Source organism: Candoia aspera, chromosome 10 (genome assembly GCF_035149785.1).
Source record: "Candoia aspera isolate rCanAsp1 chromosome 10, rCanAsp1.hap2, whole genome shotgun sequence".
NCBI lineage: Eukaryota > Metazoa > Chordata > Lepidosauria > Squamata > Boidae > Candoia > Candoia aspera.
The window spans coordinates 9,781,186-9,806,690 of NC_086162.1; the positions used below are offsets into that span (position 1 = coordinate 9,781,186).

The window sequence follows — 25,505 nt, forward strand, 5'->3', positions numbered from 1 at the left end:
ACAAACAAACAAACAAATAAATAAAGCAAAATAATCAATAAAATGCATTTTTAAAGAACATCCTGAGAATACCTGTTACACTCAAGAGCCTTACGTTCATTTATCTTCGGATCATATAAAAAAATGAATTCATCTCTATGAAGTGTGATGTCATAGGAGTGAAAATGAAAATAATTTGTCAAGTGTATTTTTTTTTCTTTTAAATCATTTTGAAAGGTACTTAAGAAAAATAATTCTGGGGTATTTGTTAAAGGATAGAGCCGAAACTCACCAGTGAAATAGGGATATTTTTGAAGTTCCATCATTGCTGGCATAAAAAGTCTGGTTTGGTTGATACTATATATAAAAACACATGTTTAGCTTGGTGGGATGTGATTCCAGTCACTGTGGTAACAATAAGCCACTGTCAAACAAACTCTGACTTAATTCTTTGAACCCATTTGCTGTCTTAAATCGCCATCCTGTAGTACTCTGAAATCAAACTTCTAGAAATGGCCAAAATCTATGTGGTCTCTCTTCCTGCTGATGATGCACTTTCTATGGTTTGCAGTACAGATTAATTCATTTATGTTTATCTATTTATATTTCAAAGTTAGTCACCGCCCATCTCAGAGAGTGACTCTGGGTGGTTTACAATAAAACAAGAATAAAATACCAGTTAAAATACAATAAAACAATAAAACAATCAAATTGAATTTGATTTCATCTTAAATAAATATATTCCAAGGGATTAAATTAATTTTTTTAAATTAATAAAACTTTTGAATTTATGAATCTATAATTGGATGCTTTTTAAATAGCTGATATTGTCTTAAGACGCCTTGTAAAACTGAAAGGCTTAATAGCATCAGACAAGCATCATATAACTGAAACTCGCGACGGACTAGCAGCTTGCTCTAAACTTTAGCTCCTTGCATTCCCCGCCCTCCACATCACTTATCTACCCAAACCCAACCAATCAGAGCCACCCCTCCTCCTCTCCCTCGTCTAGATTGGGGAAAGGAAAAGAGGCGGGAGCGAACACAGCCCCGCCCCTTCGGCCCGAAACCACGCCCATTTCGGCCCGCGCCCACGTGCATCGAGCCCGTGAGGTCTCTTCTACCTCAGCGGCCGTTTCGCTCCGTCTGGGCTGGTTGGTACTGTTGGACCGCCCCTCGCTCCCGCTTAAACCCCGCCCCCCCACAGAAGGCTCTGCTTTGGGCGGTTTCTTTTCGGGTTGTTAATCCACGCCGTTCCCGCCCCTTCTTAGGGCCACGCCCCTTCGATATAAATAGTCGGCGTCTTGAAAGCGGCCGCTCAGTCGCGCTCGGCCGATCTGTGGCGAGGGTTTGGCGCGAGTGGGAGAGCAAGCGCGGCGGGACGCGGCAGGCGCGAACGGCTCTCGTGTCCCCGACCGACCGCGCGCCCGGAGAGGGAGCCGAGCCGAGCCTGGTGAGGGGCGTTCCCGTGAGGGCGGTCGGCATGGCGCTCTCGGTGCCGGTCAACGGCATGAAGGAGGAGGGCGGCGGCGGCAAGGAGCCCCTCATCGAGCTCTTCGTCAAGGTAAAGCCGCTCCTCGTTGAGGGCATCGGCTTGTCCCGCTTCCCCGCCTCGGGGTTCGCCCTCCTTCCTCTCCTCGTCTCCCGGAGGGCTTCGGCTGGGGGACTCCCCGTTCCCAGCCCCCGCGGCGGGTGGGCGTTGTAGTCCTACGTCCGGAGGGGCGCTGGGCTGGCGACCCCACCCTCGGGCCCTCCTTCCCGCTGCGGTCGCCCTCCCCGTCCCGCCCCTCCTCGCCTCGCTTGCTCCGCCCCGCCTGCTCCTCCGAGCCCGGGAGTCGCCCCTCGGGGCTTCCCGCCACGGGCTCTCAAGAGCCGGGGGCGCCCCTAGACGGCGAGGGGGCGCGAGGAGGGGGCTTGGCGGCCCCCCTCCCTCCCTCCCTCCCTCCCTCTCTCTTCTGGGCTTCGTTCTTCTTGCCCCGCTTTCCCCCCCTAGCAGCCCGGAGAGCGGTTCGATGAGTCCATGAGACCTCCCAAAACGCCAAGACCGGAATGTATTTGCTGATGATTGATCCCTTCTGGATCGCCGCCCGTCTCGCAAGCGTGGCTCTGGGCGGCGTACAGTTAAAAAAAAAAAAAAAAGCAAGCAAGCTATAAAATGAATTAGAAGCCAGCCAGACTCTCCCTTAAAAGGAGCGCAGAAGCACAGGCGGTGCTGGAAGCCCTTGGAGGGGCGGGTGGGTCTTCCAGGGAGGCCCCTGGAGGAGCAGAGGAGACTCCCTTCCGTGTTGGGGGGCTGCCCCTGCCCTTGGCCATTGCACCATCAGCCAGACCCAGCTCAGGAGCCCATGTGCTGGGGGAGTGCTCTTCTGCCTGGACCTTGGGAAGACCCTCCTCACCCTTGTGGATTTCCTTCCTTCCTTTTCTAATTTATCCCCGCCCATCTCCTCCTGTCCTGTCGGAGGCCTCTGGGCAGTTTACAACAAATGATTAAAACCATCAGAATAATAAAATACAATAAAAATACTATAAATGGAAATAATAAAGAATAAAAATCCAAGCGATAATTAATAAATAAATAATAAACCCCACCATTTTGGGTGGGGCAAAGGCTTCTTCTGTCTAGAACTTAGCCCGGCCTTTCCATACCATACCCCTGATGCTCCTTGGAGCAGCCTTTTTCAACCTTGGCGACTTCAAGCTGTGCAGATGTCAACTCCCAGAATCCCCCAGCCACCCTTGAAGCTGGATGGCCACATGGCTTGAAGTTGCCAAGATTGAGAAATGCTGTCCTGAAGGTTTGGGCTATAATTCTTACAGTACCAGCGATGGTTGAGCTGACCAATATTGTGTGCTTGATGTCAAATGAAAATATTTCCAAGTTTCTCTACACTTTTTAACTTCACTGTGTTTTATTTCCCTGGTCAGTAAACCCAGTCCTACATTCTGAGGGACCGCAGTGGTTCAGGGCCATTCTCAGTAGTGGTATTGGATCCCATGAGAAATCCATGGCAGGTTGATAAACGGGATAAAGCATTTGGGGCCTAGAACTAGGCAAAGGTGATGGGAGGTTAAACTCTGTTCCTTGTTCTGTAAAAAGGATCCATTGTTGGGATTGTGGGAATTTTTCTGCCTTCTTCACTTACAGATCTCACTTCTCCATGATAAATTTGTAGTCTCTTCCCCAAACATTTAACCTCTCTGAGCTTTGTCATGGGAAGAGAATGAGGGGTTTTCTTAATCTCTCATTTCAAAGGTTATGTATGCATCAGGAGGCTGTTTCTGTGAAGTATTTTGATTCACTGATGCTTCAAACCAAGATTTAGGGAGTGTACTGTTCCTATTTTATTTCTTCCCCTCATCTCCAATTTTGGAGTTATGTATGAAGTGCTGATTAATATTGGGATGATTTTTGCTGAGTTAGAAGTTCTATTTCTATACATGAAATATTTTTATATTCCTAGTAAGGTAGAGATTACATCAAAGAGCTTATAACATGCCCTTTTGGGAAGTCATATTTTTGTGTTGCTACAGCCTAATCTTTACCTTGTTTGATCGTAACTAATCTCTGGTTTTAATATAAGTTCAGCATGGCCTTATTTTGAGAGGCCTCTGTTTCAGAAGCAAGCTCTGTTCTGTAGTGCTTTGTTAATAAAATCTTCCTCTTTGCGTTTTTCCATGCATCCATAATAACACGCACACACCCATTCCTGCTGGTATGAGACAGGCACAGTTGAGAGCAGAAATCTTGAGCTGGAAATAAGGGGTGGGGAACTAGACGGAGTCTGGATGAAGTAATGTTCTCCAGAAGTCATTACTTCATGAAGTCTATGAATAGTCCATTACTCACTTGCTCTTGGAGGTAGTAGTAGGAGAAGGCTTGGCTTGAGTTCCACTTCTGTAAAAATGGGCTTTGGGGAATTATAAGGAGCCATTTGGAATCATAATAAAAACAAACCTTTATTGAATATGGATATTTTTGTCTCGCATGCCTTTGGCATAGATATGCATTAGTTCCACCTCCGTTCTCATCACCTGCTTTACCAGTTATGGTGCAACTTTTTGCAGATGTGAGTTCTATCTATCAAAGATTTCTCCTCTTGTGTGGGGAGGTGACTGTTGAGAGTACAGCGGTGTAAAGACATACTCTTATTTATTTTATTTATCAAGTTTCACCACGTTCCATCTCCCTCAAAAGACTCTTAACTGGTTGTGCTTTATTTATGCTAGGTGGTCATTTCTAAAGGCTGAAGAAAATTAGTGTTATATTTATAAGATGTTGGTTTGTCTGAATCTTACGCCACATAATCTGGACTGCCTTTTGTGGAGAATTTGATTTTGAGTCTTTGAGGGAAATGATTGCTATTTTTACCTGAAAGGAAGATCAGATAGGGAAAAATCATTTTCCTTTATTAACATGCTTGCATCAGCTCCAAGATAACTTATCACTGAGATGGGAGAAGGGATTATTGGGGAAAATTGGTTTCCTTTTTGATAAATACGCTATCAGTGTTCTAGTATGAAAATAAGTAGGCTAAGGGGTGAAGGGATGTGGTCTCAGAGTTAAGGTGAGATTATTCTAGATTTTTTTTTCAGAAACTGTCTCCTCACAAGGTAATATTTACAAACTGGCATCTTCAAAAAAAATGAGAGGGCAAAAAGATGGAAGTTAAGTGTTAAGTATAATCATAGCATATTTTTCTTTCATGGGCATTAGTGAAATAGCAGAGCATGCTGTAACTCATGGCCTTTCCCTGCCCTAGAGAATATTTTCAAAGCAAACTCTTGATGCAGAGATAAAATATAACTTACTTGTAGCTCTTTTCTTGGTGGTCTGTGGTAATGAGTAACTTACATCTGTGTGTGCCATCAGGCATGTTGGTCTTCCTACTGTCTAAGTTAACCTGTAGTGCAAATATTTGCTGTCTTAATGCTGATTAAGCAGAGCCAGCTAATACCTCATTCACTGACAGGTTTAAAACAAGTAGGTATAATAGTTAATAAAGGAAGCATGTTTCCTGCATCTAGTTGAAATACGAATAACATTCTATCTTGTTTTCATATAAAGATTGGGATATAATTCATATGGCATAATTAGCATGTTGTTATCCTTAATATACACTGTGTGTAGTATGTTGTCTGTGTTGCACCTCTGAGGGGATCGGTTGCCCAGAAGGCCTGATTCTTCCTAGCTGAACAGAGATTTAAATGAGGGGCCCTATCTACTAGATGAACTGGCACTCTGAACTTCATCATGTTATGTTTATACAAAAATGCATATTTTTATCAAATTCGCTAAGCTTTACAATTTTGGAATATCTTACAAAGTTTTGGGTATTAAAGAAAAAGGGTGTGTATTAGAGGCAGGCTGACAGACTAATATGCGTCTGAGCTCATTTGGTTTTGAACTGTGAAGAACATTTGCTATTATCCTTCCCAATATTTCTCTGATGCCTCTATGAGATCAAGAAACAATTTTCAAGCTGTTGGTTACTTCAATCCATCTGGCTTATTTTGTGTGCAGGGTATTACAATCACTCCTCTGGTTTGGATATGAGAAGAAAATGGCTTTGGCAGCACTATCCCTTAGGTCTGTAAAATACTGCTTTCTGCAGATAGACACTGGGTGCTGGTATTAAGTCTGTGGTAAATAGTCTTCTCCAAGTCCTTGTTAAGTGGATAATTCTGTGGGCTTTTCTGGGAGGCTGCCGGAACAGAGAAACTTACTATGGTATTGCTGCTTATAAAGTGTAGAAATGGCTGACTATATAGTGAAACTATAAAAGCTGATACGCAAAAGAATTGAAACTGTCTTGTGCTGCCCACTTCTTGAAAACTGGTCACAAGCCAAAGCATTTTGGCATTTCAAAACACCCTGGTAATAGTGTAACTCCAAACAGTGCAAATAGAGCTAAAGTGTGAGACAATACATTTTTAAAAGTATGCTTGCTGTGTGCTAACATTTTTGGGATTCTTGAAAAAATTAAGGCAGGAACAAACTATATTCTGCTTCAGAAAACAATTCTATGTGGGTTTCTATTAAGGCCTACATGTTTTTGCTGGCCCTAGCAGCCAAGCCCATTTGTAGTTGCCAGTGTCATGCTGTGTCACTCATCCTTGATTTGCACTTTGGTACAAAATGAGGAAAAAGACCCTGCTTTTCTCCTTGGCTTACCTATAGGACTGCAAAGGTTCATTCAGCTTCGCTTTGTATTCCAGGGGACTCAAGCACGGTGACCAATTTGGGGAGGGGGTGATTGTGATGGGTGGGTACTATCATATGTAACTGTGGGCATGATTCCCCCTCCCCTTTTGTGAGCATGGAAAAAAAATGAAGACTTGTCAATTTTTCTTGGGACAATGACATATTAGCCACTAATAAGGCTAATAACTAAAGACATGTAACCTTCATATCAGATCTGGCTTCCTGGGAAATTATTTAGATAGGATTTGACACCTTAACATGCACAGTTGCAAGTAACTCAGTTATAAATTCTAGGCTGATTGGTAATTAATTCAGTGCACACAAGCAGCTGGCATAGAAGATGACAAATATTAAATGTGCTGCAATAGTAGAGCATTTGACAAAGTAAATGATGGTTTGGGCATGATGCAGTTAAGAAAGATGCTGATCTGAACTTCCTATACTTGCTTGCAAACAACTGTTTGTCTGCTTGCTAGAAAAATGTCCTTACCAGCTTTGTGAGTTAAGGGTGGAAGAGATAAGAGACAGTCACTGGAGCTAGTTGATTTGAGAGGATGAAAGTAAGCTGTGAGTCCAGAAGCCCAACTCAAATCACTTTATTGTAGTAAACATGCGACGCGTCCCTATCAATAGAATCTGGTTTCTTGCATTCTTTCTGGGTCTTTGTCGAAATGAATTGGCCAAGATACCAACCTGATATCCTGCAGATAAAGAGGTAAGAACAAAGGCTGGCTAATCCTGCAATACAGGTCACACAGTGGTTAACCAGATGCATCTAAGAAGCTCACAAGGAGGATGGGAGAATCATAGTCCTCTTTCACTGTTGCTTCCTAACGTTTTTTAAGGTATGTGGCCTGGGATTCTGGGGGCAGCAAATATCCTGTCCTTGAATCTGCCTTGTTTCCTTGAAAAATCTTTGAAATTGATGGTCGTCTCCACATCTGGTAGAACAGAGCAAGTTTCAATACTTGTTCTGTGAAGAATTAGTGTTTAGCCCAGAATCACTTTACACATACTTTTGTTAGATAATTCCAAGTTCAGATGTTGTGAGAGAAGAAAAGATCTTCAGTTCTCCACCTCAAGCTTAATCTTGTCTGTCTTCATTTATTCACTTCTATTAAAAAGCTCCAAATACAGCACTGGAGTCTCCTTACTGGAGAGCTGCTGTATTCCTTGCATTTTGTCTGGCTGAGAATTTAGTTGAGGGACTTAACTGAAGGGCACAAGGTTGGAGAAGGTTGGCTGACAGGCTGCATTCTTCTTGAAAGGTACAGCTGCAGTGGTATAATTTTTAAGTGAAGCCTATGGAGACAACAGCGTCTGTGCAGGGAACTATTTAGTCTATCCAGTAAATATATTTGAAAGATGCAGTGGGTGAATGTCCCAAAGTTGGTTCTTTCACTGTGATACTCTTTAATTGCATAATTGTTCCATTTTGGGAAGGAGCAAATCTATTAAGTGACTTGGTTGAGTCCTAAAATTTTGTCTGATTTCTGCTCTGCAGGAGGGTCTGCTAGGTGACTTTAAAACATTTTTATCTGCATTCTGCCTCCAGCTCTCATATTCTAGGTGGAAGTAAATTGCTGTTATGTTAAACTTCTGTGCTCTAAGGGTTGGCTGTATAGGTTTTGGCACAGTGTTGTAGTCCATTATGGTCTTGCTTTGTCTGCAGCTGGAAAGGAATAAGTAACAGTTGTTAGTAGGTATATATCTTTGAGATGGGCAGTAACTAAATTTGAAATATAAATAAATAAAATTTGAAAAGTGGCAGTGGGAGCATTTGGGCCATTTTGAAAACACAACTTGGCTGTTTATCAAAGAAAGATGGAAGAATTGCAGAAGCTGACTGGCTGTTCTTTGAAATGAAGTAGAGAGAAAGCCGACCGTATCAGCGAAACTCATGGAGGTGAAATTAGTATATTAAGCAACCAAACTAGTTATCTGCAGAACCTCACACTGATATCAGGGCTGTAGCTATGGTTTCTAGTAGAAGAAAGCCAGGCTTTTTTTTAAGGGCTGGATCAGAAATTTTAAACTCTTAAGACTTTGCCTCTTTCAGCCTCAGTTATATTTCATTTTGCTCATCTGCATTTTCTCTGTTGGTCATTATCAAATGTTGCTTTGTTTTTCCTCTTTGACTCGGCAAGAGTCTCTGCTTTCCTTGACTTTGATTTTATAAAACCGATCTCACGCTTACAGTTGTTGATGCCTGTTGATCTAGCACAAAGAAGGTTCCTGGAGGCGACATCTGTGCTTTGCCTGTGTTCTCATTGTCCAATGTTTTGTCATAACCTCACTCATTGAGGAAATTATCAGTGGAAAGAAAAAAGTCAGATCGGGTTCAGTTTTAAGGATACCAGTTCAGCTTTAATGTTTTCTTGGGAACCTGGCTAGCTTTGCGTTTTGATTGTCAAGATGTACCTTTCTTGTCTTAGAACTAGGCTGATCCCAAGGCATTCTCAAGGTCACTAAATTTAAATGAAAGGGAAGTTATTGCAGGCATGGTTAATAACTTTAATTCTGATTGTGCTTGATTTGATCTGCATTAAAATTTATCTTTTGCCCTGCTTATTTAGAATAAACCTCACCACGCCATTCAGAGGCCAAAGTCAGCCCTGGGAAAAAAGTTGCAAGTTCCTGGTATAGAACTTAAATTGCTCTTCAGCCCAGTTTCAAGAATTTTTCCCTTCCTTGCTTATCTCAGGGCTAGCATGCATAACCGCCCAGAGTCCCTCTTTTGGGGCAGATGGGCGGTAATTAAATCTGAATAATAAATAAAATAAACATAAATAAACATTTTCTGACTTTGGGGTAACTGCTTTTCAGGGAGAAACTTTGTAGAGAGGTTACATGTAACATGGTTTAGTTGAGCTGTGTTGCACTTCTGAAAATGTTTGGAATGGGCTGTCAAAAATTCTACACATACAGATGTGCTGGAAAGACTTACTGCAGTCACATTTTTGTAACTTAAATATGAGTGATGGGGTGCCACAAGTTATGAGGACCATATCCTCTCATTTCCAGATTGTGTTGTATTTCTCTTTTTGCGGTGATGCAGCTGAATGCTTGTTTCCTAATTTTCTTCCTTTTCTCATCATGAAAATGCAGCATGGCTAACTGAAGTAATGGAAAAGAGGGTTTTAGATATTAAGGGAAACAAATTGCTGGATTTGAGCTGGTGGGATAGCATGAAATATTTCAGAGAACTTAAAAGCTGAATGGAATTGCTTTGCTCTTCATATATCTGCTTTAGCATTCCTATTTATAGTAGTGTAACTGTAACAGTAGACACTGTCATAACTGTTTTCGCAGTGCTTTGAAGATGGAGACAATATTTTCACAGAAGGAGTTTGTGCTATATAGTTTGGTCAAAAACATTTGTCCCTGAAGTCTCTTGATAATTGTAAAACATACCGAAAAACAAAACAAGGCACAATTAAATTGCAAAATCATGTGGTTAAAATGATCAGAGATCCATCCAAGGTTTTAACAGCTTTCCCAAACAAAGCTAGAAAGCATTATTTGATCCCTGTGTGGGAAGGTTACTTTAACCTGCTACTTGGCAGGTAGACTTCCAGAGTTGGGAAGAGACATCCCTTCAAATAATCACGTTAAGGATTCCACAGAAGATGTTAAAGTCCAAAACACTGGTGTCTTCCTAGAAATGTACTTGTTAGCAGTGCACTTCTTTGACAATATGAAAGCGGTTTCCTTCTGCAGTTCTTAAACATTCAGCAGCATTTTGGCCCAGCTATAGTGCCCAAATATTCTGCACAAGCAGCCCTGGTTACACCTGTACCTGATGATGATGCTGTCCGTTCAATCATGTCCGATTCTCAGCGGTTCTGTGGACCAGCTCCCTCCACATTATCCAATCTTGTACAGCTTCTTTCGGTTGTTTCATGCTCTGGCTGGTGTCGGCCTTGACGGTGCCTAGCCACCTCGTGTTTTGGCAGCCTCGTTTCCTTTTACCGCTGACCATTCCGAGCATAACTGCCTTTTCCGGTGAGTTTGATCACACAATGTGGCCAAAATAAGCAAGGCGGAGTTTTGTGATTTTTGCCCACCAGCAATATGTCTGGTTTTATATCCTCTGGTACTTGCTTGTTTGTCACATCTGTTGACGAAGGAATGCGCAGGAGCCTTCTCCAACCCCACAGCTCGAATGAGTCAATTTTCCTCCTGTCCAGTTTTTTCAGGGTCCAACTTTTGCAACCATTGGTAGCTATGGGAAACACGATAGTGCGGTCTAATCTGCATTTATGCACCTATACCTACATTATACTTGGCCATGTTTACCATGATTTGTTGAATAAATCACAAATCGTTAGGTTCAGACTACACTAAGCCAAGCAAGCCACATCATGGCATGCAGCAAAATGCCAGTAGAGCAGGTGGTGCTGTGTAGTGATTATCACGTTGCACTGCTGGACGTATCATGAACAGCACTGAGCTGCCACCAGAGAGTGTGTGGTGGTCCCAGGGAACCCAAGCGAAGGGCTTCTAAGTCTCATTGCCTTCAGTTGAAGCAAATCTGCTTAGCATCTTTGTGCTGCATTCCAGTAAAAAAGGATCTTATGGTGGGCCGAGAACGTATTTCCCACTGGGATAAACAAATACTGTATAAAGGTGGTCACCTTTGTCTGCATCATGCTAAATTATAATTATAATTATATATATATATATATATATATCTCCATCCCTCAAGAGGTGGCCTTTACCCCTTATATTTTGTGCTTAATTCATGAGTTTAAAACCAATATAGCCTGTGTTTATAATTTTTATGTTTGCTATGGTAATTATTATTTTTACTAATTTCATTTCTCTGCCACAAAACTAGATGATTCACAGTGGCTTACAAAAAAAAAATCTATCACAGAAAGGAAAAATGGGAACCCAGGAAAAACAGTTCTAAGGGAAGAAAAAAATATAACAATAAGATGAATAGTTAAAACAGTAAACAGTAAAAACTAGAAAAAAACAAACAAGCACGAAAAATGGAACAAAAAAACCAGTCTTTGACAACATGATGATAAAGTGCTATATTCTATAAAATGGGGGTTTCCACAGAAAATATTGGCCACCCCCCTCCCATTCCGTTAGGTTAGTGACCATTAAAATGTATCATTTGAATAATTACTGTTGTAAGAGAAAGTAATTATTTTAGTGTCACTTAGCTAATGCCTTAAACATAATATTTCTGGCTCCTGCTTGGAGAACTGAATAAAATTCACAGTTGTAAAAGAGGCTTCAGCGGCATCTAATGTCACTACTAAAACTTGCTTTTGTTACTCTAAGAATAAATGAGGTTCTCTGTTAATTACAAGGCTGTGCAACGTTTCTCCCCAAAGTCATCATTTAATCCGTGCATTGTTGGCTAAACAAAGCCAGGAGGTTTCTTTGCTTTGAGAGGAAGCTGCTGTGGCTCTGCAGTTGAATCCATATTAGGCATAAACTAAATATAGAAGTATAATCCAGGAGTGAAGTCACATTTGCTGTTGCTCCTGGACGGCTTTCAGACTTTCCCTTTGTTAATTCTTTTAACAGTTCCCATTTACTAGCTTTTAAGATCCGGATTTTTTTCCATTCTTTGTGGTTTTAAAAAAGACGTAAGTAATATATTATAGGCAAACAGTTTGCCAGAAATAAAACTGAAGCCAACATGAGTTATAAATGTCTCTTCAGTATGCAAAGCTTTGGAGTTCTTGCCTTACGAGATGGTGTGCTGATTTATCAGGGTTATCCAGTATGTCTTACAATTGCCTAGAGATTAAATGCGGGTCTCACAGGCTTTATGCTACCAGTTATTTATCTAGTATATTTGATATTATTGCTGTAATGAAATAAAGCTTGTTTTTAATTGTTTAAAACCTTCAAGCAACTGATTATAAAGGATATTGAAATGGGTTGAAGAACTATCTGATCTTTTCAGTTTTATCAAGCAAACGTAAATTTCATACGCCTTAGGGACATAGGCAAAATTCCAGACTGTTGGCAGTCAGAAATGACAGAAGTTCCAGTTCATCTGTATCTTTTGGGATATACTAACTAGTAGGTATAGTTGGTGGCCCAGGTTTGGATTTTTCTGATTCTAATATCTTATTAATAACATTTGGTTAATTGGATGTTGCAAGTACACTGCGTGCACAATTATTAGGCAAGTTGTATTTTTGAGGATGAATTTCATTATTGAATAACTACAGTGCTCTCGGTCAATCCAAAATGTTAATAAACCTCAAACCTGAATATTTAAGAAAGTAAAAGTGAGGTTTTGGCTTTCTTAGGAGCATATCTATGTGTGCAAAATTATTGGGCAACTAAATGAAAAACAAAAATTCCCCCATCTCACTCGTTTATTTTCATCTGTTAAAGTGAGAATAATAACTCAAAATTTACGAATAAACATTTCTGACATTTCAAACAAAAAATAAGTGACCAATATAGCCACCCTTCTTTGCAGTAACAGTCATAAGCCTTCCATTCATGGAGTCTGTCAGTTTCTTGATCTGTTGACGATCAACTTTTTGTGCAGCAGCAACCACAGCCTCCCAGACACTGTTCAGAGAGGTGTACTGTTCACCGTACATCTCCCATTTGAGAAGGGCCCACAAGTTCTCAATAGGGTTAGGTCAGGTGAGGAAGGGGCCATGTCATTATTCTTCCATCTTTGAGGCCTTTACTGGCTAGCCACGCAGTGGAGTACTTCGATGCATGCGATGGAGCATTGTCCTGCATAAACATCATGGTCGTCTTGAAAGATGCAGACTTTTTCCTGTACCACTGCTTGAAGAAAGTGTCTTCTAAAAACCGGCAGTAGGTTTGGGAGTTGATTTTGAGTCCATCTTCAAGCTGAAAAGGTCCAACTAGCTCATCTTTAATCATACCAGTACCCCACCTCCACCTTGCTGGCGTCTGAGTCGAAGTGGAGCTCTGTGCCCGTTACTGATCCAGCCATGGGCCCATCCATCTGGTCCGTCAAGAGTCACTGTCTCATCAGTCCATAAAACCTTTGAAAACTCTGTCTTCAGATATTTCTTGGCCCAGTCTTGCCGTTTCAACTTACGTGTCTTGTTCAGTGGTGGTCGAGTTTCAGCCTTCCTTACCTTGGCCATGTCTCTGAGCACTGAACACCTTGTACTTCTGGGCACTCCCGGTAGGTTGCAGTTCTGGAATATGACAGCACTGGAGGATAATGGGTTCCTGGTAGCTTCACGTTCGATTCTTCTCAAATCTTTGGCAGTTAATTTGCGTCTTTTTTTCTCAGCACGTTTCTTGCGACCCTGTTGACTATTTTCAACAAAACGTTTGATGGTTCTGTGGTCACGCCCCAATACCTTAGCAATTTCAAGAGTGCTGCATCCCTCTGAAAGACTTTTTGCAATTTTTGACTTTTCAGAGTCAGTTAATCTCTTTTTTGGCCCATTTTGCCTGAGGAAAAGAAGCTGCCTAATAATTATGCACACCTTGATGGAGGGTGTTGATCTCCTTAGGCCACACCCTCATTACACAAATACACATCACCTGATACGTTTATATCCAATAAGCATTCAGGTTTATACAGCTTGGAGGTGAAAAATATGCATAAAAATGATACGGTCAGAATACTCACTTGCCTAATAATTGTGCACACAGTGTATTTATCATTGCAAGCTACTCTGAGTTTCTTTTGGGAAAGAAAAAGAGAGGTAATACTGTTGCAGCAACAAGTAAAATGTACTATTCATGGCATCTTAAGCAAAACTGAACTTTCTTGAACTTACCCACCCATTGTTTCATATGTTATTGCAGATCATAAAAACTTTCCAAATGCCTCATTGTCATTGGAGTTGGAAAAATTATCCTGTAGGTAGGAGTGCTATTTGTAGTGGTCACCCCAGGATGCATGTACCTCTTTTAGTGGTGCTGGTTATGGCCTTTTTTATGGTAAAGCCTCATGGTGGTGCAAAAAATGTTCAGCTGTTTCACCTGTATGCCATGATGCAGGAACACAATAAAAATGCTATTCATATTGATTTTAGATTCAAGTATAATATTTTATTTGTCATTTATATCCCTTCAGGGCAGTCTAAATTGAAATAGCAGCTCCGTAGAAGAGGGGGATTTGCCATTTTCCTAAATGCCAGAACAGAGGCACCAAGCGTGACTCCTTGGGAATGCATTCCATAGCCTGAGGGCCAGGCAGGCGATGTTGTCTAATGCATTATTATATTAATTGGTTGGATCCTGGTTCAGTAATACTTAGAAGTGGATCCATTATAAATAGAAAGGCTTGTTTCAAGAGTATTAATTGGTCTGCTTGAACCAGAACTTGGTTTGGATTCAATTTAGCTTTCATCCTAAATTGGAAGATCTCAAATCTACCGTGCTAAAGCTTTTAATCTTAATATAGTTGTTACATTAAGGGCCAGAGTGGTGTAGTAGTTAAGATGTTAAACTAGCAGAGGGGAGATGAAGGCCCGCAGTCCGCTCTCAGCCCTGGAAATTCCCTGGGGGATTTTGGGCCCGCATCTGTCACTCTCCTTCTCTCTCAGCCCTACCAACCTTGGGGGAGTGCTGTGTATACCTCCCTGAACTCCTGAGTTACAGCAGGATATAAATCAAATGAATTTTGCTCTAGTTCTGCTAAAATATGGGTAAATAGAGCATGCTGACTCAACAGATTAATGTATTTGTTAGGGAGCAAATGGTAAATATGTTTTCTCTGTATGTTTATCCTGTTTACATTGAAATATGCAGTGGTGAAAATCTGCTCTTCATATGCAGTGGAAACCCCCTTCTACTTTAATTTGTGCTGCTTTATAGAAAGCCACATTTTCTAACTTGACTGTGAGATTGGCTGAAAACAGTGGACTGCGGGAGGTAAGGAAGGGGGACCTTCAGCTGTTGGCGAGGTCTTCCTGGCCTTGTCTGGGCTCAGAAGCTAAGCAAGGCCAGGTCTGGTTAGGATTTCAATGGAAGATCAGGGAACACCAGGGCTGTAGGCTAAATGAAGAGCCTCATGTGGCGCAAAGGGGTAGGCGGCAGTATTGCAACCGAAACTTTCCCAACGACCCGAGTTCGATCCCAGCGGAAGCTGGATTCTCAGGTGGCCGGTTCAGGTCGACTCAGCCTTCCACCCTTCTGAGGTCGGTAAATGAGCACCCAGCTTGCTGGGGAAGGTGACGACTGGGGAAGGCAATGGCAAACCGCCCCGCTATAGTCTGCCAAGAAAACGTTGCAAAAGCAGTGCCCCCCAAACATGACTCGGTGCTTGCACAGGGGACCTTTCAGCTTTTTTTCAGGCTAAATGGAACATGCTAGAAAGTGGCAGTGGCAAACTGCTTCTCTACTTCTGCCAAGAAAACTGCATGGACGTGTCCATGAAGTCACCAAGAATCAACTTGACTTGAGGGAGACTTTACAGAAGGAGCTGGGAGGTGGATTCTATCTATTCATCCCCTCTCTTTTAATATAAAAGGCTGGCTTTCTTCTTAGGAGCTGTATGCAAATGGATTTGCAGCATTTGGATACCTAGCTTTATCTAAACAATTTGTTGCCCCCAAGAGCTGTGTATCAGTTTGATTCTCTCCAGTTGCCTTATTCAGCCTGGTGTGCGTGTGCATCTGAGTTCCATTAAGAATAATGATAAACAGTTTTCCCTAAATAAGTTTCAGTCTTTGAATAGCTGCAGAGCTTATGAATAACTGAAGTGCCAGGATGCCAGTTAATTCTGTGGCTTTTTTAAAAAAAGGAAGCCAGACTGAGTTAGAATGGGAGAATCACCTTCGCTTCTAATAGTGACTTGCAAGCGTCTGCTGTCTTTGCAGTGAGGCCACGTGGAAACTCAGGGTAGAGAGGGCATTTTGTGCCGCTGCCAAGGCACATGCTGTACCAGCGCAGAGGAGCAAAGTTCTTGGACAAGAACTCTTCAGGGCCCTTGCTAATGTGTAACATTGACTCCAGAGCAGTTTTTAAAGCAAATTTGACAGCAGGCAAGCAATTTTGCAGTTTTGTAATCATTTTAGTCCAGTGCTGCAAAGTTTCATCTTGAGCCTAGTAGCACCAAGGGAGTCTGGCACAATTGTTGCATTATGCATTGGGTCCTGATGGACTCTGCAGCGATTGTGATTATTGCTTATTTCCTTGATGTCTTGAGGTAAATTAGGCTAAAGAGAGAATTTTCTCACAGCCATCCAGTGTGGTTTTACAAATACAGGTAGTCCTCGACCTATGACCATTTGTTCAGCAGCCATTTGAAGCTACGACGGTGCTGAACAAATGGTGGCTATGACCAGTCCTTGGAGTTCCGCCCATCCCAGCATCCCCGTGGCCATGTGATTGCAATCTGGGCACTTGACAACTGGTTTGCATTTATGACCACTTGCAGCGTCCCACGATCATGGGATCGCCATTTGCAGCCTTCCTTGCCGGCTACCCCAGAAAATTGATGGGGAAGCTGGCAGGGAAGGTCTTGAGTCACTGGGATAAGTCTGAAGTCTTCCCCCACCAAAATGAAGTCCCATCTGATAGTAAAATCGATGTCAAAGATGAAGTGGTTAAATGTCATTCTATACTCATGTAAGTGTTTCAGTAGCCTTCATGGAGAGTTCTGCATAAAATACAGTATCATAAGGCAACTTGGGCGTGATTGACTTTCCCAGAAGAACCTGATGGAAGACATTAGTGGTCAGTTTCCAACGGACAGTAAAAATGCTTTTCCAGCAGTACCTCCCAGGCTGCAGACAAGTTGCTTTAAGGGGAAGCAGCCTGTATAAAATACTGAAGTTGTACAGCCTGGTCATTGAGATTCTACAAGAATATTTCCACCTTGTTTGGATTAAATTCGAGGTGCTCAGCCTCTTCTTCAATATTCAAGGTTCTCATTTATTTCTAAACTCAGATTGGTCAGGGAGCTTGATCACCAAACAGGACTCCAAGATTCCATTGGTGCCTATAGTAGTGCCTTTTCACCTTTTATTATACAGATGCACGTAACACTGCCTAGCGTCCCTTTGTAAAAATCAGGAAGAGCACTTCCAGAGATGCGATTGGATGTGTGTGAGGTATTCTTTCCCTGATTTTTCTCCTATTCCAAATCTCTCCTAGCTTTCCTGTCCCCCTGAATGGCTTTTTCCAGCCTTACATTTTCAAATCCTAGTAGTTAAATTTCAAAACAGCTGCCTTTGTAACATTATGTCTGCTGGCACGCAAGCACCACTTAGGCCCCAATATGTGGTTGAGCAATATCTTGAACATAAAAGTTATTTTTCTGACTGCACTAAGTATTGTTAGTACCTCAAGTATTAACTTCAACTTTGGAAACTAAAAGGGATGAATAATAACCCTATGGTAAAATGGATTTTTAGCAAGCCAAAACTTGACAAGTGATTTTTCTAATGTTCACAAGTCTCCATGTGTCTGGCCAGCTGTTTTTCTCAAAGAACTGACCAGCTGTTGTTCTACCTTCCTCTTCCATCTTACATTTTTGCAGCAGAGTTCTTTGAGACCCAGCAGCATTGACCTCCCCCATCATGGATTTCTACTTTTGTCCTTTAAAAGATCTATTGACTTTTTCTTCATTGGAAGAAGCAAAGGAAATAGCATTTTTAAAGAACTGGCTGTAGAAACGAAAAGTGGAAATTGGCACAGTCAGGCAGATTTGTTTGAATTCCAAATCTGTGGTCTGAATTGGTGACTATAGTTACATTTTTTTACAGGAGTCATAGGCTTTGGATTAAAGCTGATTACAATAAAAGTTGCTGCAATCTGATGCAATGCAATTTCACTGCCCTTGTCTCTCTTCTGGCTATAGGACCCAGACAGAGAAAAACCCATTACTGTTTAGAATTGGTCCTTTGAATGCAATCAGAGAGAAGGTACAGTAGTATAAAGACAGTAGTATAAAGCTGTGGAATTATTTCTGCAGTAATTGATATTATCCCTGGTGGTATTTATTTTTACATAAAGCTGCTGAAGAAGGTAATTTAGGGTAAGCAGTGATCAGTGTGCTGATGATGTTCAGGTCTTGGTTCCACTTTTCAGTTAATTCAGGTGAGGGAGCTGAAGGCTTTAAATAGAGTCTGGAGTCAGTATGGACTGGGCGAGGACTAACAATTCACAAGTTCTATTGGTAGTGGTTCTGCTGGTAGAGAAAGAAGAGTTTGATTTGGGGTAAGATTGAGCAATACCCTACTGGCCAGAATCAGTCCTAACTTTAGGCTATTAAATAGCCTTTCTGGTGACAGACATTTTTTATCATTTGGAGATTTGGCTGCCTGAAGTGGCTAGATTGATTTGCAATAGTTTTGGGAAGATACCACCTGTGTTGAAATACTGTAGCTTCTTTTGTTGTTTTCAAGCATAAATCGAGTGTGCTACTTTTGATGCGTGTAGGTATGGATTGGGGTAGAAGACTATTGTCCTTATGAAATGGAGGAGTGTAAGTAAATAGCAGGTAAAATGTAAACACTGAAAATGTTTTTTCAAAAGGAATTGTCCAATAATATTGATCATATTGTGCTGGGATCATAATGCATCAGTATCAAAAGATCTGCATTGACTGCCAGGTTTTCAGATGCATTCAAAATGTTGGTTTTGATTCTTGAACAATTTAGACTCTGAGATAATCCACATTTAGCTCTTGTTTTGGCAATTTATGAGAATGTAGAAGAGAGAGTTTTCCTCCTGTTACCCAACTTCTAGAATACCATTACAGAATAGAGTTTTGCTATTCTTTTGCTGTTTTTATTGCAATGCGTGTTTGATATATATTACTGAATTTTATTCCTTGGATGTTAGCACATTGAACCTTTTCAAATAGGCTGGATGTAAATGTTGGTAAATAATTAAATATTGGTAGCTACGAAGGACAATTATAAATGGGTTTGTTTTTTCTGACATATATGTATTGTGTTAGTTGCATGCTTGTATTAGAAATAATAGCATGCAACTTTATTACTTGCCAATCTGGTTTTGGAATCTGCAGAGAAGGAAAAAAAGCTGTTGAGTTAGTAAAATTGCCAGGATGAAAACAAGCTCCCTGGTTTATTAGGAGATGCAAAATTCATGGAGTGAATAACTTGTGCCTTTCCTTGACTAAATAGTTGTCCGTGCAAGCTATGTTGGAATCTTTACCTTAAGTGGATTGGTACACATTTATCTCTTCCTAAGCAGGTTCCTTGCAGTTAGGCTGGACTTCCAGTAACTTTAGCGATGCTGGCTGGGGATTATGGAGCTGAATGCCAGTATAGCTGACGGTACCTGCTTGGGGAAGGGTGCATTTTGCTTCATGCTGCTTAGTGCAGAGATTTCAAGAATTGGTAGAGAAGTAGGTCCAGAGTCATTCTGGAATTGGGTGGTGGGTGGTACCTAAATCAAATAAATAAATAGCCTAAGTTCATGACTATTGAATATTGCTATGTTGGTTTAATATCTTGGCATTTTGTTCAACATGCATTCACACATGTATATTTCTGCTGGCAGTGTTATGATTTGATGCCCCCCCATAATCAAGATTTCTGTATAGTATGTATTTAAAAAACATTTGTTCTTAATGGAATTCTACTTCTAACTTAACTTGCTTTAAGATCAGATCAGTCAGCTATAGAATGACAAGTGTTAAGCCTGCAAGAATCTCTCTGCTTCAGTATGGGTGAGATTCAGCACTTGAGAAATACTTTCCACCCTCTTATCAAATGACTTGGAACTCGTCCTGATTGACAGGAAGCACTAACCAGGCTGAACTTAAGCACTGCATTTTTAAAAAGTTTTTTTTTTGTGTGCTTGAGTGTGCAAAAGAGAGCTCTTCAGACAGGATTTATTTCATCTAATTAATTGACAGAGAGCCAGTTTGGTGTAGTGGTAAGGGCATCAGGCTAGAAAGTGGGAGATGGTGAGTTCTAGTCCTGCCTTGGACACAAAGCCAGCTGGGTGACCTGGGCCAGTCACTCTCCCAGCCCTATGAAGGAGGCAATGGCAAACCACTTCTGAAAAAAAACTTGCCAGGAAAACTGCAGGGACGTGTCCAGGCAGTCTCTGAGAATCAGACACGAATGGATTAAAAAAAAAAAATTGACAGCTGTGGATTTGCCCATAAATTCTTAAGAGTTTACATAACTTTCGTATTTGCTCCCTATTTTTACTGCATTTGGTCCATTAAAAAGCCCAAAGACGGTTTTCTTTCCCTCCTGCACAGATAAAAATGCATATTTCTCAGTGTAACCCTCTCCCCTTTTAAGCTTCCATAGACAATTGCAAATAGAAATCTTGCCAACAGTACTTCCGAAAGATGCCACTGTCTTGTGCGTGTTCATTTTGACTCTTGCTGGAAATCAGGGACCTGCTGGTCCAAATTTTGTCTGTTGATTAACTTTACTGTCTTATATTTTAGAGCCTATGCTTTTAAAAGAAAATAATTCTGTATTGGCTTAGCCAACATGTTGGCTGGGGTATTCTGGGAGTTGAGGTCCACATATCTTAGTTTGCCAAGGTTGAAAAACACTATCTTGCACCATTGTATTTCATATAAAACTATATAAACAGCAAGTGTATTAAAAATCCTACAGCAGTTAAAGTAATCAGTTATTAAAGGTTACTTTAATAAAACAAAAGCTAATCAAGAAAAGAGTAATTAATAAAAACACTGATTATGGAAAAAAAGCAGCATCCATAAAACAAGGCATTCAATCAGATGCTATCCTAAAGACACATCAGCCAGAAGGGTGCTGCTTCTGCTGCTTGTTATATCTTCAAGAAACCTGGGACTTTCCCGATTTATTAGAGAATTCTCATTTTACCTTTTTTTTTTTTTGGTCAAATGGCCGGAACTCAGTTCCAATCAAGACACAGCAGTAGAGTGGTAGCTGCCAAAACTGCTTCTCTGTAGTCCAGTTTGGGGTTTGCTTGTCTGTAATTGCTTTTTAGGAAATCTCGTCTCTGTTACTAATCCCTGCAAGGGAAAGAAAGGGTGGCTCCTGTGTGAAAACTGGAAAGCGTCACAAAGGATATTCTTCCTGACATTTGAACTGCTTTCCTCCTTTTTGGCTGTTGTTCATGGTAGAAAAAGTTTACTTTCTTGAATCTTGATCCTACTCCCTTTTTTTGAGCTGCAAAATGTGGGGAGTGATTTCATTCTTGCATTCTTTTGATTTGTGTTGTTTGTCCTTTGCATGTACTACAGAGTCCTCGATTGCGGTACATTTTGTGTGTCTTATTAAATCTCAGGCATGAACACTTAAGAAAACAGGGCTGTTAACTATGCAGTATCAGCATGAGGTTTGTATGTGGTTCTGTTTCTTAAATGCACCTAAATTGCTTATTGGAGTGTGTCTTTTCTGAATCCAGACAGTTCTTTTCTCTTGCAAAACTCAGTCAATTCTCTTTTCTTAAGAACTTTCAGAAACTGCCTTAGCCCTGCAATCAACATTTCTCAGTCTGCCCAAACTGTGTGGTTTTGTTAACTCTCATTGAATCCTACTAAGGAGAAAGCGAATTAGTTTTTGGAAGCTCTTCTGAAAAGCTAATGCTAATGAGTGTAATGCTGGTCACAGTTGCACTTGGCTACGTACACACAGAATCCTGCACAAAGAGATTAGGGACACAAGTCGTTGCATGGCAGAGCCCTTTTTGAGCCCTGGAGCCAAATTTTTGTTGGCATTCCTGCAGCATTCTTCATACAGGGTCTGCTCAGAATAACTTAAGACAGTTTAAGCAAAGAATACAAATAGGGAAAAAGGTTTTCAGACAGGGTGTATAGAAGAACCACAGTGACTTCCTGGAGACTTCATATCCGGAATTAGATTTGGGCTTTATTTTGGATTCAGGCAATTGTTTTAGTAAAGTGGCATTTCCACTTCCTTCTGAAACATTGCCTTGTATGTTAAATAAAAAGCAGATGCTTGCGTTAATTTATTTTTGTTCTTGAAAACTGTTTTTAGTGGGAGAGTACAGAATCTAATCAGGGTAAGCCAATCCAATTACAGATCTAAACTGTCTGCTTTACTTCCTTAAAGGATTAATCCTAGATTTTTATTGCATTTTGTATTCCCTTTCCTCTGGGAGCTTAAGAGTGCATGGGTGTCTCCCCTCATTTTATCCTCAAAACAATTCCTAGGCTGGGCTGAGAGAGAGAGAGAGACCTCAGCTTAGTCACCCAGTGAGCTTTGTAGTCAAGATGGAACTAGAATTTGGGTCTCCCCATTCCTACTCCCCATTGTACTACACTGATTGCTGTGGAGGGATACTACTTGCCCCAACACTTCCTGTGCTATCACTTTCTTCCCCTTCTAACTCTGTGTGCTTGGATACTAGCTGTTGTGCCTTCTGGTAGGGTGTCTTGAACTAGACCTGTTGCTAAGACAGCAGATGTCTTTGCTTCACGGGCAAAAGCCACCCCTGGATTACTCTTTTCATTATGGGGTTTCAGCCATCACTACTTCCTTCAGCTTTTATATTTTTCTTAATTCTGGGGGTGGGTGTGGAGCATCTTATTTTCTTTTTGAAGCTGTATGGTTGCAATATTGTGCTGCCTACAGACTTCCCTTTGAGGTTCTGCTAGCAGCTTTACTTCAGTCTGGAAGCAAAGAAGAGGAAATGTTTTTCAATCAGCATTGCATTGCTTCAAAACTATCTAGAAAGTTTGCTACTTAATTTTTGTTTTGCACAAATTGTGGATTCTTCAGAGCATTTTACATCTGTAAAATGTTAGTTCTAATCGCCGCTGCCCATGTGTGTAATCCTGGTTTTCAAAAGACAGTGCAGGAAGGTCAGTGTAGTGTAGTAATCCATCACATGAGAACTAGGATATTCGCGTTTTGTCCTGCTGGTCGCTTTCTGGGCGCTGGGGTTGGTGCGGCTGGTGCCCTCCGCGTGCTCTCTCTGGGTGTCTGTTTGGGGCAGGCTGCCGCCTTATGACCGTCCCTGCCGCACGTGAAGCGCTGCCCTTTAGCGAAGCGCCGGTCCCGTTCCTCCTTCCACGGTTGGGATCTCGCCTTCCCCGGCCTTGCAGCTGTCCGTGATGGTCTCGCTGCCTCCGCCTGCTGTGCTTCCCTCTGGGCTTGGCGGAACGTGTCGTGGGCGTCCTCTGCTTCCCCTGCCAGCCGGATCCACTCGTTCAGGGAGTTGGGGTTGTTGCGACAGAGTGCCCACCGGAGCACGTTCAAGTTAAGTCCTTCTTTGAATTTCTCAATCAGGGTCGATTGAGACCAGACTTCCACTTTTCCGGCTAGGGCTTGGAACTCCATGGCATACTCTGCCACGGAGCGCTGTCCTTGCCGTAGCGTTTTCAGAGTCCTTTTTGCTCTTTCTTGCTCCAGGGGGTCCCTGAAGTGCAGCTCCAGCGCTCGAAGGAATTCTGTGCTGTCCTGCAGCGCCCGGGCGCCTGATTGGCACAATTGGACGTACCAATCAGCGGCCCGTCCTTTTAGTTTTATGGCGAGGGCATTGACTTTGCCCCTTTCAGTCCTGAAACAGGGACCCCATTCTTCGAGGTAGTATCTCGCATTTGTCAAGAAAAAGAGTTTCGAGGGGTCCCCGTCAAACTTTATGCCAAAGTCCTTGGCTGCCATTCTGGCCTGGCTCCAGGTCACATCTGGGCCGTGCAGCGTGCTGCGTGGGGGCTGGTGCGGGTCGAATCGGCTCCAGGCGTCTGGCGGTGTCGGTGTCGTCTCTCGCTGGGTCTCCTCGCAAGTAGGTCGTCTCATCGACAGGGTGGGAGGGTGGGATGTTGTCCAACTGGTGGCCTCTTGGAACCGGGCTCCGCCGTAGCCGCCGCCGTCCGCTGGGTCGTCGCCCCGTCTCTCGTCCGGGCGCGCCTCCAGTCGTCGGGTGGGTTCCTGGGACCAGGCTCCGCCGTAGCCGCCGCCGCCCGCGAGGTCGTCCCGCCGTCTCTCGTCCGGGTGCGCCTCCACGATGCTGCCGCCGCGGGGTTCCTGCGCCGCCGTCAGCTGCTGGAGCAGCAGCCGTATCGCTTGCACCCCCTCCTCCAGCGCGTCCAGCCTCGCCGCCGTCTGCAGACTCCCGCCGGTGCGCTCGGCTCTCCACTCGCTCTCGCCTCCGGCCGTCGTGGATGACGGTCCGTCCTTCGGTCCCGCCGGGGTCTCGGGCGAACCTGGAGGGGATCCCCCCATCTCGTGCGCCGCGGCCCGCTGGCCACGGGACGCCTGGGTGTTTCCCCCCCCCCCCCCTTCCTCCGAGCTGGATCCCATACTTACCTGGGCGTTGCGCCGCCGGGACCTCAGGCACATCCCTCCCGAGGGGAGGGGAGCTTCTCCGCCGGGTGCCGAGTGGTTGCGTTGCCGTGCTCCGAGGTTCTTCATACCTAGCTGGGTCCCTCACAAGCTGGTTGGATTGGTGCTAGGTAAAAATTTTTTGTGGATTCCCGTTTTTATGTCAGGGTCAGCCTCGCTCTGAATAAGACACGGACTCACTTAATAGGGATTAAGGATTTCTGGTTTATTGAAACGGTACTGACAGAGAGAAAAACGGGAATGGGGGTGAGGTGCCTTGTTTATACCCTCTTGCGGGGTCCCGTGCTCCTCCACCCTTCATTGTCCCCATTCCCCTTGATGGGTTTCTTGATGGCTGTGTGGGCGTTTTCCCGGTTGCTGTCCTTGTCTTCTTGGTTCAGGTGTGTCCTCCAGGGCACCAGGTGCGGTTTATCGCTGCTTATCTGAAGTCCTTCTATTCAGCTGCATATGATTCCATGGGTGTGGGTGCTTGGTTTAAGTGCTGATTTAATTATCTCCTTCCTCTCTTTCTTAATGATCATGATCCACGTTGTGAGGCTCTTTGTGCCTTGCAAGGGGTCATGACACGTTTCACATTTAAATCTCCTCTTGGCTGAGAAACTCCTTTGATGATGGTGGACCTGTATCTCAGTATAATCAACCTCACAAAAGCCAGGGCTTTGACCGTACCAAACATGGAAAGCCCTCTGGATTCATTGGGCATCTAGGTCAGATTGTTGTAATCAGTCCTCTAGTCATCTAAAAGTTTATAGCATCTGCTAGTCTAAAACCTATCAGAGAATGATCTGTCCATGAAACTGAGTTACAGAAAGCTCCTTTACTTTCTGATCAGTAACATCAGCCAAACGAAATACCAATTCCAATGTATGTTGTGTTGAATGTGTGGGACCAGTTACTATTTGGCACCAGTTCATTGTCATTATGCTGCATATGAAATTCTGAGCCAGTCCTGCTGGACATGCTCGGCATGGACATTGAAAACCCTAAGACAAGATATTTAGAGTTGATTATGTGCAACCACTTAGATTTTCTTCATGATGATCTGTCACTAACATCCTTTGGGTCTTCCAGTGGTGCACCAATCTCCACTGTGACTGAGTC

The 25,505-nt window shown here is 42.7% G+C and overlaps 1 protein-coding gene across 1 annotated transcript in view; it reads left to right on the forward strand.

The window, feature by feature from the left end:
• The first annotated feature begins 1,313 nt into the window (after positions 1 to 1,313).
• The window catches only part of CLIC4 (chloride intracellular channel 4), a 52,939-nt gene continuing 28,747 nt past the window's right edge, over positions 1,314 to 25,505 (forward strand). The window contains exon 1 of the mRNA XM_063312563.1: positions 1,314 to 1,542. Coding sequence (XP_063168633.1) covers positions 1,462 to 1,542 — 81 coding nt within the window. The 5' untranslated portion in view covers positions 1,314 to 1,461. The remainder of the gene's footprint in view (positions 1,543 to 25,505) is intronic.